This window comes from Cinclus cinclus, chromosome 2 (assembly GCF_963662255.1).
Source record: "Cinclus cinclus chromosome 2, bCinCin1.1, whole genome shotgun sequence".
Taxonomy (NCBI): Eukaryota; Metazoa; Chordata; class Aves; order Passeriformes; family Cinclidae; genus Cinclus; species Cinclus cinclus.
In genome coordinates this window covers 103,716,293-103,733,655 of record NC_085047.1, presented here as the reverse complement: position 1 = coordinate 103,733,655, position 17,363 = coordinate 103,716,293, and the positions used below count along the sequence as shown (strand labels likewise).

Below are 17,363 nucleotides of genomic sequence, written 5' to 3'. Positions count from 1 at the left end.
GAGAAAGACAAGAAAAAAAAAACAATGGGCAGCCCCCTTAACTCCTCTGTATTTTTAAAGCAAATATAAACCATTATGCTCTGCAGCCTTTACTTAAAACATTTTTCCCATATCCTACACCTGGCATGACTTGTTTGTCAATCCCACCACCAGTTCCCATTCCTGCTCACCACTGAGGTCTGCCAGCCCATGAGGAGCCACACAGGTCTATTTTAAGCACAGCCAGCCTCTTTCATCCATTTATTTCAGCAGTGTAGCTGAGCAACATCAGTCTCCCATTTCTCTTTCATGTCTCTGCTTGCTTGTTTTTAACCCACTTGGTTTGTCACATGGCTAGGGGAGAGTTCCCTGAAACTCTCCTGGCAGAGGGGACAACACAGGGTGAGGCCAAAGTAATGAGAGTGCAGAGATAGCTGGGACCAGCCACATGGCACAGCTACTGCAATAAATGACTTCACAGCACCCCTGTCCCATAAGATGCAGCAGTGGAGGGACTGGGTTAAACAGACCTTAGAAAACACTCCAGTCATAAGGTCTGAAATACTCATCTTTGAGAAGTTACAGCTAAATTTCCATATATCTGATAAGCATTTGCAGCACTTCTGGAAACAAAATTTAGAGACGGGGGCAAGAGGGACTCTACCTTCTAGCAAACCTAAGGGTTAGGTCTGTGTTGGGAGCAAGGTCTTAAAATAGTTCTAGCACAAGCCCTAGGCTTAAAACACACACTGCAATAGAGAGGCTTCAGCAGTAGTTTGACTCTTTAGATTTACCTCAAGAGAACAACCACCTTCATGGTTCCAGAAGTTCCAAAAGTTAGTATTTTCATGCCCCCAGGCTAAGCAGTCAGAAACTTGAAAATGGTTTGGACTCCTCTCAGTTCTAATGAGGTTGTCTCTTGTCCTACTTACCTAGAAGAGCACTAAATTCCTCATTTTCCCAGTCATACCTAACGTATCACCTTTTCTTTTATAAAGGTTGAAGGTGTTCCAGGGAGAGCTAAGAAAAGTGTCCATCCTACAGGCCTCCTAGAGAGGTGGCGAATGCCTCAAGCCTGTCAGCAGTTAAGAGGCATTTGGGTAATGCCCTTTAACAACATGCACTAACGTTTGGTCACTCTGAGGTGGTCAGGAGTTGGACTAGATACTTCTTTTTCTCTAGCTGTCCCTTCACCTGAGCTTCCATTCATCATTTTACCAGTTACCAAATTAGTTCAATATGTTGCCAGTTTAAAATGCAGGAAAGGGAGCAACAAACCTCTCACACCCCAAGTCTTTCTTCTTGGGCTCAAATTCACTCCTGCCCCTTCCTTGCCCCACTCCCCTGAGAGGTGCAAGGGACTAAGCTGGGCTCAGTCACTGCTGCCAACTCTACCCTGCTGCTCCATCTTCCACACACTTCTCCCTTGCTCCAGAGTGGGATCCCACCAGAGGGCCACAGTCCTTCAGGATAAACCTGCTGCCAGAGGAGCTGTATTTTTTTCATGAACTATCCATGTGCCCCAGTGCAGGTTCTGTGGAGAGCAGTGTGGATCCCTAGTCTGGCCTAGTTCCCTCCAGGGGCTGCAGTCCATGCTCCACTGGAATCCTGCCCAGGGCAGCAGGAGAAGCTCTGCTCTGGTGCCTGCAATACCTTCTCCCCACCTCCTCTCACCTCGCTGCTCCCAACTCCACTATACAGCATTTTGTCTCTTCTCCACCAGCCACTCCTGCAGCTTCACGGCTACCCAGCCCAAAGACATCCATTTACCTGCACCCTGAACAGCTTTTGCAGCTGCCTGGGAGACACAAACAACTTCTACTCTAGAACAGTACAGGAAGAAGAGCAGAAGACAGAAGTCTATGCACACAAGGCCATTTCCCAGGAGCCACAGAACCACATCCAGAGGTGGGTGAAGATCTGACAGTGAGGAACAGAGTAATTCAGGGGCCTCTACAGGTCTTTGGGGGTTCACTTTATGGGAGCCTAGAACACAAACATTAGGAGGAGTAGATGGGGAGATAGGGAGTCATCATTGCTCCAGTAACCACCTGAAAGGTTGTACTGAGGCGGGGGTCACTCTCTTCTCCCAGGTAATAAACACTGTGGCCTCACTTAGTGCCACAGGCAGTTTACACTGGCTATTTCTTCACTGAAAGTGTTGTGAAGCACTGGAACAGGCTGTCCAGGGAAGCAGATAGAGTCACCAGCATGGAGCAGATACAGCACTCAGGGACATGGTTTAGCAGTGGCAGTGTTAGGTTAATGGTCAATTGTCTTCGTGCTTCTATTAAGTGAATCTTGACTATAACTTAAGCCACATGGCTGCCTGCAAATCAGCTCCAGAAAATGCCAGCAGATAACTTCCCTTACTATTTAACTATTATATATACTGTAAGAATTTTACAGTCATAGTAGAAACATTTCAAGACCCAGGCAAAAATTTTTAACAGCATTCAGTCCTCTCTAAAATGAAAAGTCAATGTATGTTCCTATAAGTATTCTGTCAGTTTTCACTGTGATTTTAAACAATGAGCTGTTAAAGATCTGTTTTCTGAAAAAAACCTTCCACTCCAATTAACTAATGAATGGCTATAAAAACATCATTGAAAACACCTAAATGTGACAACACATGCCAAGCAATAAGAAGTAATTTCACAGGGTGTCCCAGTGAGGAGCTTAAGAGAAGAATCAGGACAAAGCATGGAATAAAATTTTTAAAATCAAGTCAATCAAGTTTGATAATTATCTGAAGTTAAATGGGGAAGTGTTAGGTAACATTAGCACCTACCAGAACAAAAGGCTTCACAGAGGTGTACACACTCACCTTTGTTACTCCTATCTACTACCATTGTTTTTATTCCATTGCATTGGTGCATTTCTGTGCCTATATAAAGAACAGTTGCATAAAAATGTTTTCATTATACACCAGTAAAATACTTCTGTATTTGGGTGCTGCACAGGCAATATGGCACATTGTGTTGTGCATTCATTGTTGAGTCATGAAACATCCTCTCAAGTAACACATTAAGTTATCATGGCATGTTGAAATCAGGTAGCTGTAGCAGTGCTTTTTAGTTATCCATTTACCAGCTCTGATCATTATTTCCAGTTCCATAAGCTGAAGACAGCAGAGATGCCTCTGGTATCCCTCTGCCTTCCTCCCTTCCACACTCAGTGACAACCAATGACAGTTAAATCCCACAGCTGCCTTGCCTTTGGACTTCATGAAGTCTGTATTTATTTGCTTCAGTAATCAGTCTACCTTTGAACACTCCTTAATCTGAAGTTTCCTTTTAGTCTTCATTTAATTTCCAGCAGTTAAGCTCTCTTCCTTCTAAAATACTTAGAAGACAATCTTACACTCATTACTCAGTTAAAAAAAAAACACAACAAAACAAACCCAGATGTTTCCAATTTCTCTTCCTCATCTGTCCAATACCATCAGAGGACAAGCTGGGCAGTGTGACTAGCACTTTTTTGTATCTCCAGATGTGTTCCCCAAATCGACACACAACTGTTGTGCTGTCCTGTTTCTTGGTTCCTCCTCCTGGCTCATTTCCCCACTTCCTTTCCAACTTAATGCCTCCTGCCCCTTCATCCTTTCCACTCTTGACACTGCACAGGAACACTTCCCATACTTCCAATTATGAAGTTAATTTCACATTTTACTTTTCCTTCTTTCTACCTTCTCCACGTCTCCCTCTGAAGCTCAAGTTCACTGCTATGTATGACTACAGTATGAACTTCTGCACATCCTCCCACTTCCCATTCTTCATTGCTTGCTTCCTAAAGCATTCCACATTTCAAAAAGGCACTTCTAAGCTGCTCAGTGCTATTATTAATCACTGCAGCAGTTGCTTACTTTGCTACTTCTCTCACTTGCTCCCTTGGTATCTCTAATGACTCCAACTACTCTTCTCTCTGTGGGCAAAGTTCGTCAGCTTTCTCCTATTACCCACAGGCAACATAATCTGCAGTCCCCCATTCCTCAATTAAAACAAGAAATTGAGTTCTCTTCCTCTCACCTTGTTCCCTCCAGCAAGCTGTCAACACCTCAAACTCTCAAACAGCGAAACTGAAAGCCCAAGATACCTATATTTCCTACCATGCACATAGGCGCTCCAGAATCACTCCTTATTCTACCCTCAGTCTGTATGTGTGACTTTTCCCCTCAGAGTTAAGCCTTCCCCCTTTTTCCCCTAGCTAGCAAGCCTTCTGCTATCATGGTATGTAATGCAGATGTGAATACTTCTCTTTTCTAGTTAGCTTTAATTCATGTAAATATCTCTCTATTTTTTTTGGAAGTCATGTTTTTCTTTCATTGTACCACATTATTCTGGGATGTGATTTCATAAGATTAATAACTTATTTGATGTGCCTGTCCTGTTCATGCCCTTCTCCCTGTTCCCTAAACTTCTGTGTCAGTTTCCATCATTCTGAATGTCACCCTGACTTCTAAGCCTGTCTTCTCTGTGCCACACAATGAATCACATTGTCACCCAAACCCAACTTACCTCTTTAGCATTAGAACTCCAGCTTCCAGTTAGACTTCCAAGAATTCACATCTAAAATGCTGTACAGAAAATTAACCCTTGCTAGGCAAATATCTGAAGCCTCAAGCAATTCCCCCCATTACAAATATTGGTGTGCTGTTCCATACTACAGAGTATCTTGGCATTCATTACATGGAAAAGAGCTGAATTTATTAATCTGAGACAGAAAAGATACTCAATAAGAGGACCAGGAAGGACCTTTTTGTGACAAGGGAAAAGGAGGTACAATGGTAAGCATCATACCCATCCATTCTGTCCTTAGAACACAGAATCCACAATGGATTTAACAATTCAAACGCACAAGTAATGACAGCGTACCTTTATTTTAAAATGTGCACTGCACTGATGCAGTTGATACAACGCCAGCAGTCTTCTCCTTGCACAAATGACTATCAATAACTTCTAGGTGGAAGCAGCATTTAGTGCAAAGAATAATTAAGAAGCCTCTAATGTTAACCGTGCCTTGGGAATTGTTTGCGTACATAGTGTAGCAATCATAGCTATTTCCCAACTGGCCTTAAACATGGAAAACTGATCAGCTACAGCAGTTTGCATTTGAAAATTCTAACACAGACTTGTTTTTCTTTTTAAAAAATCTACACTACAGCAACAAATAAATAAAGACTAACAATATGTATGTATTTGCTCAGAATAAATTCAGCAACTTAAAAAAATATAATGTTCAGAGTTTGCTGAATTGCTTGATACTGCTTCTATCACTTCAAAACACTACATTACAAAATTAAGGAAAAAAATTCTTCCAACTGTCCTCATACCCTATTAGTTGAAAAGTTTGCAAGCACTGCTGCCTCTCAGCTATTAATATGCAATTCAGGTCCCCATGTCATTCTGGGTATCTTTACAGGACATCCCTGCACACCCAGCAGCTCCCTGTGCAGCACTGCCAAAGGGAAGTGCAAACTCTGGTATAACAAGCAGATTAAGTCATCTTCCAGCTCACAAGTTTCCTTGTTAAAAACCAAACCACCCCCACTTGTTGTGACTGATTTTTACATCTGTCAAGCTCACCCAGGAACACAGATGCTCTGAGCTCTGTCCCTGTGTGCTTCATTTCACCTACATGAGTAATGACACTAAGAACCAGTGGAAATATTCATGCTTGCAAAGTTATGCATACACCTGTTTACAGGATACCTGCATTCATCTGTGGCTAGATAATAAACTGATTGCAGTCCCAGATCATAAAGGAAGAGTCTCTACTAGATTATAGGTAATAATATCAAAGTATTTTCTGGGATACCTATAACAGAGCTAGAACACTCGGGAAATACAGGAAATGTTATTCTATTTAGAGGGAAGCTCTATTCTTTGGGAGTTTTCAGTGATTCACAAGCTGTAGGCCATGTAAGAAACTACACTGTGTATAAATTAGAGAAATTAACTGAGAATTTAAAATAGTAAGACTGCAAAATGCTCCTATTGGTTATCCAAACTGAAAGTATTTTAACAGTTTTAGACCAATTATAGACCAAAGAGAAAGCAAATTCTGTCACATTTTTTAGTATCAGTCTGGAATTCTGCATAGACTACTCAGATTCCATGAAGAGTTCATATACGTGGGATGCAATAATTTTTTTCTTTATGTCTGGTTTACGAACATAAAGCACAACTTTTGTGTTGTTTGTTTTCTTTAACAGTATCTTGGCAGGGCAAAACAACTCTCTCCAATAAAACAAAAAAAAATGTCGATAAGGATGTTGAATGAAACATCATTGTTCAGGATCAGAGTGTTTAGGGAAATAGTACACTTGGTATTCTACCCTGGAACAGTAAAAGATGCATATACTGGTCATATCCTTGCTACCTCCTTCCAAGTGGCATTTTTAAACAAATATTTTAGTTGATACATAAACTCTGACAAACATAATTTTTGAAAGCACGAGGAACTGCTAAAGAAAAATGCATCTTTCAGAACAGAACTACAACGCACCCCAGCTTCTACTGATTTTTACACTGCAAGTGAATTTAACTGAGCAGGAGCTTCACACAATATGGGCCATCTGTGGCAATACAACCATGACTAACCCTACTGAAGCACACATACACTTGCTTCAAAACATTCAGTACAGGTGCACAAAGATAGATAACATCACACCCACATTACTTCATCCTCAAAGACAACCTTTACTTCAAAAATCTAGTGCTTCCCATAAGGTTGGGGAGAAGATACGCCCACGTGAACCTCATTACACTCTATTTCTTGCAGTGTGGTGGAATGAAAACCCAGCCTTGATCTTCGTGCTTCAGTACAAAGCTATTGCCAAATTCCTATCAGAATCCAAATAATCAATATGCCAGCAACTGAAAAAATCCAGGAGGTAAAAGACCAAAGATTCTTCTGCAGCAGACATTACAGCAATGATGAATGAAACTAGGTTAAATAAAAATTTAAGACTGGCTTTCTTCCCTTTGCAACAAAGGACTTGGGGTAATATCTCACAGGATTTTTTCTTTTTAGCTGTGCCCTTCTCTATAGGGAAGCACTGCAGTGTTCATTAAAAAAACCCCCGAAACTACAAAAAAACCCTCTTCCCCTTTGTAAAAAGCACCATAAATGAACAATCTGTTGGAAAAACAAAAACAACTAAAACTCCATGGACCACCCTTCAGGGATGAAATGCTAAAGATGTCTTCTTTAATCAACCAGTTTGTGGAGATCTACAAAAAAATAAAAAGGATCACATTCTAAAGGTTCAGTGCAGTCAGCAGCTAAATAGTTTCGCTGCTTATTCATCTTTAAGTTGACCTTCAAAAATAACACCCTAGCTCATCAAAATATACATTTTCCATTTGCTTTTAAATTAAAATAATAATAAAAAAACATTTAAAGAATTCACAATCAATAGCATGACTAAGTTTCAGGATCATCTACAGCATATAATTTAAAGGTTCAAGATGCCAATATGCAGCATGTGGCAGACCTATACACTCCATGCAGCATGTACATTTATGATAATCTCAAATAATCTTGATGTTCAGATGTCGGTCTGTTTCTTCCAAATTGTGTAGAATACCCATCTGGAGAAAATAATCAGTTAAGGAAAAAAATGCAATACTTTTCCACAGTTAAAATGTTATTTTTACTTATATTTAAATTCTGAAAACTTCTGGTAGCTCTTAAAGGGTAGGCAAAACACAAAAGTGAAAGCTCCCTGGATTCTCTTCCTGACTCAGCAGTTCAAAGATGCCTACTCTTCAAATCCCATACACATTGCATTAAGGCCTGGCAGTTGTAAAGGGAAAAAAAACCCAGTTTCTCTGAAACTGTACGCTTTAAGGGCAAGTATTTGATATCCTTCACATTCTTTTGTCTTGAAAATGCAAGGTCAAATCTGTGTTTCACAAAGTGCTGGCAATAATGAGAAGCAGGAAGAGCTGGTTACAGTCAGTCTGGAGTCAGTATAGGGTCAGTGTGGAAGCTGCAGCACTGAACACTATTGGGCTTAGAGACACAGAAGGGAGGCAAATAAACACGCACAACAGAAGAAAGGCTGTGGCACTATCATGTGCTTAGTGTATTATGAATAAGAAGATTGTGGAAATATGTTTACTGTCAAGAGAGACAGCCACAGCATGCTTCACCATGCAGAAACATTTCCAGGGCGATCCCACAAAAGCAGCAAACACTCAAGAAAAAGCAGCTGGCAGAACCACCTTACAGCAGATCAAAATGCCTCTCTCACACCAAGGGCTTGAAGTTTAAACTTCTAGGTGCCTTACAGAACTTCCATGCCACTCACAAATTGAAAAAACTCTAAAGGATTACTTTTAGGAATGCAATGTTGAGAATATGCAATGCCCCCTACATGGAGTATTTTTTCCAGTGACACTCACTAGCAATGATTGTTAGGAATCACTCTTCCCCATTCCCCCGTCTTAAAAATCAAGTCTGAGCTGTATGTTCAAGAATAGCTATATCAGGCAATATTTAAAGATATGGATCATGCTAATCTGTATGAAGTCATTTTCTTATTTCTGTAAAGGAAAAAAGGAAAATAAGGTGATACAGCCTTGTCAGAAATGTCAGGCAGCATTACCCTTATCACACAGTTTATCCTACATCGCATACACCACTCAAAAACATTGACAGAAACACAGTCTGTTCATGAAAGGGGCTGATCATTTCACCAGCTGTGAATTTATAGCACTTTTAGAAAACAATTCCTACAGTTATTTTAAAACTAAAACTGCAGTAGTTCATTTACTATGAAAAAAACATTGTGTTTAAATCAGAAACACTTTTTTTGCTTGAGTTCATTACCTCCAACCAATCTATGCCTGCTTGATTTACTAATACACACTCTCCAGTCTCCTTCAGTCTTTAAGGATACAATTCCATGTAGGAAGGAACACACACAGTTTCTTTTGAAAACTCCACAGGACAATAAAGCCTGCTAAGCTGTTCTTCATACAGAGTCAAGGCATCGGTCAGATTGATACAGTTTCCCTGAAGAAGAAAAAAAAAGTCCCAGTCACAATCAAGTAAACAAGCAAAATCTCAGATGAATATATACATTTTGACATTACTGCAAGGCTCCCACATATTTCAAAACCAGATACATGCTGTTCCTAATATTTAATATTTACCAGGCAAACACTGAACAGCTTGTCTTCATTCTGCCTAGAGCAAACAACAATTTGTATCTTTTCAAAAAGGGTAAGTATGGGGGATTATCTATACTCTCATTAGCAAAAGCAACCATTATGTGAGGGCTTCCAGTTAAAATAGACCACCACGTACTGTTTACCTATAAAATCTACTCCATAACCATTTTCTTTATGATTGCTTATATGTATTAGTAAACAGTATTACAGTGTCCAGATTTTTGTTATTTAACGTAGCCTAGCTCTTATAGTGTTTAAATGCACTACTAAAACAACTATAGCCTATTAATTTCAAACAGATTTTTCCACAAACCAGTATGACAAAATACCTCAAATTATACAGAAGTTCTCTGGCTGTGGGCTACACTGTCTTAAGTTTCCACATGTCATGCTTCTGAAAAGGACAAGATTGCTATGATACTTTTTTTTTTTACTTCAGGGTGAAACAACCTATCATTCTTGGAATACAAACACGTCAAGGATTACAAAAAGTGAGGAATTAAAAAAAAAAAAAACTACACACCCAAGAAACAAAACTCTACACCCCCCAAAAAACCCCCACCCCAGAACCCCTGCAAAAAACCAAACACCCTCCCCCCTCCCTCAAAAAAATGAAAACACAAAACCCCACCCAGCTCTCTCTCCCCCAAGCAACTCCTATTTGCAAGCACTACCTTATCCCAAGCTAAGTATTAGTAAGAAGCAGAAGTTATTGCAATGTATACCTGGGATGACCATATGGCAAAAGCTCTAATTAGATCTGAATTCTCCATAACTGTAACACATTTGAAGATTTAGTGGCTACAGTGAAAGCTCACCAGAACACCAGATTGAACAAACACCAACTACCCAAAGCAATAAAAGTTAGTTGTGTAAATTCAGTCAAAAAAAAAAATTTGAAAAAGTTTCTTGACTATGTAACTGAGTAGACTAGCAAATACTTTACAACCTTAAATTCAACCATCTTGGAAGAATGTGGCAAATGCAAGTTATTCGGACACTAATTTGAAATTAAGTGAAGTTGAACACAGTCACAACTGCATGGACTACAAATCACTCAAGTTGTTTTTTTCCAGGTATAAAGCACCAAATGAAGACTCAAAGTAGTGTACTGTTGCTGTAGCACAACACAGATAATACACTATGACTGCCAAGGTGCGGATATTGTTAAAGGCCCTTGGCACACTGACAGCCAAATGAATTGATTTGTCATCTTCTACTTCCACCACTTTCCTGAGGAATCTTCAGTTCAATCTATAGGCCCCAAACATGATAAACCAACCATGCTGTAATACTACACATCAGCAGCAAGTTCTGTGGTAACTATGAATCTCTCCTTGCCAGTCTGGCCATATGTAGGGCAGGATGAGATCTTCAGGAGATGCATGTCCCCATCTTCTCCTAATGGCTAGGTTTACTAGCATGTAGTATAAATATCTTTCACTGTGATCTAGCACAAAGCTTGCTTTCCTTTTCTGATTTCTGATCAGTAGAATTAGAAACACTAACACGCATTTTCCATTTACTTTCAATATAAGAATCCTCAGCTTTCCCACACAATTTACTTCTAGTGGAGGAACATTTGCCACAGAAGATAAAGAGAACCAAAAGCAAATATTTATGTTAATGAATACACAGTTCCTAATGATCCAGCACAAGAGCCAAAGCCCCACAAAATGATGGCAAGAAACACAAGGCATGGCACCGAAGATGTGTTGGGAAGAGAAAGGAGTCTAAAGCAACACCCTCCATCTAAGGAAGGGCAGAATCTTCCTGCTGCTCTGAATGACTTGGGAAGTGTTTGTGTGCATACAAAAGTATACATAATTTTGGGTTTTTTATAAACTGACCATTGAATGCAGTATCTTGTTGTCCTGGTTTGAAAGACAGGTGTTTGCTAAGGAAAGCAGAAGCTTCCCTTTGGACTGAAAAAAAAAAAACCCATGATTCTTCCGATTATTATAATTTTGGAATTAAGAGAGCTCTCAGGCAAAGATATGGGGGTAGGAATAACAGTTCTTTACTAGTATATCTAACAAGACAAACAAGAACAACAACAGCTATGAAATTACCCACAAACAGAACAGTAATTCAGTCCCAGTGTTTTTTGGCTGCAGGCACCTTTTCCCTGAGCTGCAGTTCCCGGTGCTGGGGGCGGGCGGGTCCCGCAGAGCCGCAGGAGGGCTGGGGGTGATGGCAGCGCTGTCCCAGGGGGAGAGAGAGATGGAGAGAGAGCTCTCCGCTCACGGTGTGGGTCCTGGTGCTCAGCAGAGTGCTGGATGGTGGTAGTTCACAGCGAGAAGACAGCCGGGCAGGGTCCGATGGTGGTTTCCCTACGCTGGGATGGCAGGGATGGGACACAGGCGGCGATCGTCCTTCTTGTCCGAACTCCGCGGGGGAAATGGGCCGAGGCCCAGCCTTCCGCTTCCTCTTCTGGCTGTTTGAATCTCGCGGGGCTCCTTCCCTCCCGTCCCCTCCCCCTTGTCACCAGGGCCCAGTCAACAGGTATCTTAGCATGACAATGGGGAAAATTCCACAGAGGGAAAAGGGAAAGAACCAACCCCCAACACTTGTTTATTCCTGCTCTTCAGTAACACGTGTAACCTGCACCTAACTGCAAAAGAATGCAGATGGTTCAATTAGAAAAAACTAGATCTAATGGAAAAAATTAGCTCCCTTACACTCACATCTTACTCAATATTTTAGGATCTCTAACTTGAAATGAGGACCCCCAAGAACCAAGGACTTACTCAATGCTTCCCAAGTGTCTGACTGCCTATGTTTCACACATTGCACTGCTCTTCTACAGCACTTCAAAGATTTAAATCCAGGAGCAGAGTCTTTAAGAAAGACTTGTTTTACTGTGCAGCTCATTTTTGGTGCTCCCAGATTTTTTTTTAAGTGGCCTTAAAACTACTACATGCACACAGATGCAACTGAAAGTTAATATTCACAAAGCAAGAACTAAGATGAGTTTGAGCAAATACTATCTGTGCTCTTTAAAACATACAACAGGCTGAAGCAAAAACAAGCAGAGGTCATGCTTGAAATCAGTATTTGTAAACAGCTCCATTTACATTCCTTTATCTATGTAACATCAGATGATAACTAGAACCAAGGTGTAATATGTACATTCTGACATTGGGATTTGTACTATTTTTCCTACTTTTTATTGGTAAGATTTTTTTCACGGTGTATTTAAAACATTTCTATTTCCAGAGGAAGCGGAAAGATAACTCATCCCACTCATCTTCCCCTGATTTTTTTCCATCCTACTATTTTTGTTTTTATTGTGTTCAAGTTTGCACAAGTAGAAAAGAAAACCTCAGCTTAAAAAAAACTTAACAGAGCATCTTGACAATGGTCTCAAGCACATTATGTGATTCTTGTCCTGTACAGGGCCAGGAGCTGAGCTTTGCTGCAGGCCCCTTCCACACCAGGAAATCCTATCACTCCACTCTATTCTATCACTCTCTTATCTTTTAAAAGTTATATTTGGGAAAGCACGCCATCAAAAGAACTTGAATAAAACATATTTGATTATAATTTTGATTATATTGCAGAAACAAACCAGTACTTATTTGTTAAAGGTAAGTGACATGCTGCATATAGAATTTTTCATATTTGGGTATCAGAAAACAAATGAGACTTGTCAAAAGGTAGAAGACTAACACAAACTGAGCACAATGAACAGACTTCTGGAGCACTTGTTTAGTAACCTGTTATTATCCAGGGGATTGTGGTGGGTTTTTTAGGTCAGCTGCCCTTTACCAAACATATCATTTTGTGTCAACATCAGACTGAATGCAAAAGAAAACTAAAAAACAACCTGTGTGCGCAATATGAGTCGTAAATAGGAACACTGCTAGGTAATTTACAGAGCACACCACTATTACATAGGAAGTTGAACAGGATACACAATGATAGAAGAGTATCCAGTTTCCCAGACTGTCACTTGAGCATATCATCATTCCTCTCTTCTCTAGCAAGAGACAAATCACTGCAGACACAATGGAAAACATATTACAGGAACAATGAACGTGCCAAGAAACAGTTTTTATTTTTCAAACCCTCAACTACCCAATCTCCAAATGAAGATCTTGCCTAAAGGTTCAGATAACTCACCTGATTATCAACCCTTTTTGTCTGGAGAACACTGCAAGATTTTATAGTCCTGCATAGCTACTTTTTTATACTAATCTGGCTTCACTCAAAGTTAAGCACTCCAAAGATCAAAACTTCAAAACTTAAGGCTTATTTCAATCAACTTATTGAAAAATCACTACTATTAACATCTTTAAGACATAACCAGTTCTATTAAACAAGACTACAGCGTTAGTAGCAATGTCAATCACACTTAGATGTTTCAGTATCACTGAAATGCCACAGGGAACCATGCCCAGAATGCAATGCAATGTTCACTTTAACTCCTGATGGCTAATGAAGAGTTAGGTGGTAGAGCAATGCATTGTTTGTTCTGAACAAACACCATGTAACTCAAACAACAGCTAATAGCAAATGCTGTTTAATAAGGTTTAAAGTAGATGACTCGCCAATTACATGTTTTCAAACACCAAAATCACTTTCCTTTTTCTCCTACAGGGTTCAGCCAATCTCCCAACTATGCAAAAACCCCTACCAAATTCCTCTGCCCAGCCCCCCCCCCCCCCGGGCCTCACTTAATCTCTGTGCCATGTCAAACAATTTGACAGGTAAGAACTAGGAGAATGATGGAATTTTTTTATCCTTAAGATGCATCTTTCAGACACAAAAGTACTTGAGGCAGTTTTAACTTTGAGATTAACGAATCTTAATCTCCAAGATCATGCTAAGACTGATGACTCCTGAGCCTTTGCATCCTGCATCCTTCTCAGTGCTTGCACTCACTTCAACAGCTCTCCCAACATGCATTTTCCGTGGCTCTCACCAGGCATAAATTATAGATCCATGGGTTTCATTTTCAGGTTTCTACAGGACAACGCACAACAAATCTAAATAACAAATACAGCTCTGGACAGACAAAAAACATTCCTTAAAATAAGTAGCAATAAAAAATTGTTTCAATTAACCCTGTATGTCCCAGTTAACTCTGCCCATCTATAAAATGGATGTCTCCACCAACTGGTTACAGGCTGAACTTAGGCCACTATGCTTCCTCCAACCTTCAGAAAGCAAACTAGGGAGTTGGAAGCAGGTGAAAGGGTCCCTTTTCCATAGTTGCCCACCTCTTATACATGTCTTACCCCATATGTCATTGTCAATGGACACCTTCATCTGCGACTGTATCCCAGAGAAGTTTAATTTTTATTTTTAGCACATGTTTATTTTTATGATAATGTGCCAGAATTGGACATGGCCAAGATTCGGTTTAATCCTTCATCACTTCAGAGTGACTAATAAGCAGCAAGAGACACAGCAACAAACACCTAGCATCAAAGCTAGGCTTAGCTTTTGGGGGACAGGGAGAGCTGTTCAGGAAATAATGGAGGCAGACCCAACTGTAAATACTTCCACTGGCTGAGCTCGCAGTAGCAAAAGGAAATAGAAGTGTCTGCTCGCTCCTTAAAGTCCCTTAAACTACCAGGAAATCACAGAGGCTCATATAGGGACACAGCCATTCTTCCATCCTCCTTTCATGGTTCAGTCATGGAGAATCTTGCTCCCTTCACTGGAAGTGCTAATTAGAAAACCCACACAGCAGCCAAAAAGAGTCTAACTATGGAGCAACATGATGATTGTCTGGACATTTAGAAGGCTGTATAAGAGTGGCCAGGAAGGGACAGCTTTGTGAAGGGCCACAGGTTCCTGTGGGAGACAAGACACATGATCCCCTGCACCAGGGGTCAGTGCTGTTTACTGGAGCCTGTGAGTGGTCCGAGTTACCAGCCTGCCTGGGCTGAGTGACCCCAACCAGGAAGTCAAATTCCTGTTCAGAGGTATTTTTAAAGGTTCTACTACATAAACAGGCTGAAAATTATAGCCTTTTCAACCTCAAAAGATGAGATCAACAGAATAAAAGCTTAGCAAAGAAAAATGCATTTTCTTAGTAACACATCATCCACTGACATTCAGAGACAACCTTACAACCAGTCTCAGCATCTTATAGACCACTGTTTCACAGCTCTTGGGACAACCCTCAAGTGCTACTTTGAAGGTACAAGAGAGTGATGTCTCAGGAAAGCAAAAGCTACATATCACACTGATATCTACAAGTATATACACTCACTTGAAAGAAATCATCTGGGCTATCTAAAAATCATGCTTTTAGAAAGTCTAGTACTGTAAGAACACTTAACATGTTCAGAAACAAGTTGCTGGGAAGGTATATTAGAGATGGCAGTGGACCTCAGGATACACCAAGGTCTTACATCCTCATCAACTCATTTCTTTTCACTGTGATGGCTGGCAGCCTGTATCTCTGTCTCTCCTTGGAGAGCACAACACCAAGCACCTCAGACACTGCCTCACGTATCATCATTTAACACTTCAAAGCATCAGCTGAGGAAGAATGGAAATAAGAGCATGCCATATGACCTCTGAATCTCAGAGCCATGGGATTATGTTTAACAGTAAGTTTTCACAAACAAGCTTCAAATGTTAAACCTACAGACATGTGTGCAAGTTCTGCAGGCTAAGGGCCCTATGGCTCATGTCTCTGTGCAGATCCTGTGTAGACTGCAACACTCAATATGGATGATACAGCTAGAAAAGCAAGGGCATGTAAAGCACAGCTGCTACTCACACAAGTTCTTAGTCTAAGCTGTGATTACCATTTTCATAGAGAAAGTAGGGAGGCATTTTTCCCCAAACACACTCAGACAAACCAGCAGAGAAAGACATCCATTAACTGCCCTTTATCTTTCCAGAGCTGAAAAAACAGGAAGAAGCCCATACTGCATCTTAAAACTGGCCACATAAGTTCTTATACCCCCTAGGAATACAAATATATAGTCTGAAAAACCTTCCACAGGCAGAATCTCTGTAAATGTTAATGAAGTGCCAGGCAATACCAGTTACCTGCCTCCATCTAGTGGTGACAGGACATTCTGCAGCAGCATTTGGAAACTTGCTTTGAGGATCGCTGAGGAAGGAATCCCAAGGGAACCACCAGGTGTGTTAATCTAAGATAAATTATATCCATCTGGAGTTAGACAGCACTAGACCCTGCCTGCTGACAATTCACATGCAGATCAGAACATTTTCTAAAACTTGCTCAGAGCTCAGTGAAGAGGTGATAAGCATTTCCCTTTGTATTTCCCAGCAGTGGCATTTAGACAGGCAGCAATACAGTATGGGAAAGGATGGCATTCTGTGAACACAATTCCACTTTCGGGTAAAGCATTTCTTTGGCATTGAAATAAATTACATCCCAACTAGATGCACATGATTCTGTTCAGGGTGCAAGAGGACAGACTACAAAGGACAGAAATTTTCAATGTTAGCACAACACAATGCCAAGGCAGAAGAGGCAACTGTAATTGCTGGCTGGTAGTCACCAGGACAACGATCCTTTTATTGCATTTTTCCTATGAGACAATGCCTTATCATAGCAAAGATGAGACTCTAACAAGTAAGTGGACATGCTCTCAGTCACTTTTCTTGATGATACTTAATTTTTGTTTTAGAGAACCAAAATGCAAAGAAGCGGCTGGGGGGCACAGAGAACCCTGCATTTTAAAAACAGCTACCTTAATAGGCACATGATTTCTTCAGCAAGGCCTGCTATGTAACATAGGCATCCTGGAAGTAGATAGCTGGACCAAAAGTAACTTAAATTCCCAGTGTTAATACGCAAAGTTAAAACCACTGCCATTTAACAGCAAACACAACAGAACATTTAAAATCATTTATGAGTTCGCAATGTGTGACTAAGCTGCCAAAGTTGGTAGTGGTCATGTTTGAAGTTCTGTCTGTAGTCTAACCAATCCTACAAGTAGCCAGCTTCAGTTAGTTTAATTTAAATTTAAGTAATTTAAGCAAAGTTACAGACAGCTAATTTTATTTAAAGCACCCCAATAGTCTGTTAATCCTATGACCAGACTCTTGTCTGAGACTGTGGTGGGTTGACCCTGGCTGGATGCCAGGTGCCCACAAAAATCACACTGTCACTCCTCTGCTCAGCTTCTCTCAGATGAGAGAAAATATAGCAAAAGGCTCATGGGCTGAGATAAGGATGGGAAGAAAACTCTCACCTGTTACCAT

The 17,363-nt window shown here is 40.5% G+C and overlaps 1 protein-coding gene across 1 annotated transcript in view; it reads right to left on the bottom strand.

Moving 5' to 3' along the window:
* Nucleotides 1-6,210: 6,210 nt before the first annotated feature.
* SMS (spermine synthase) overlaps nucleotides 6,211-17,363 on the bottom strand; it is a 28,081-nt gene continuing 16,928 nt past the window's right edge. The window contains 2 exon segments of the mRNA XM_062515152.1: nucleotides 6,211-7,574; nucleotides 8,888-9,003. Of these exon segments, the coding sequence (XP_062371136.1) occupies nucleotides 7,532-7,574; nucleotides 8,888-9,003 (159 nt within the window). The 3' untranslated portion in view covers nucleotides 6,211-7,531.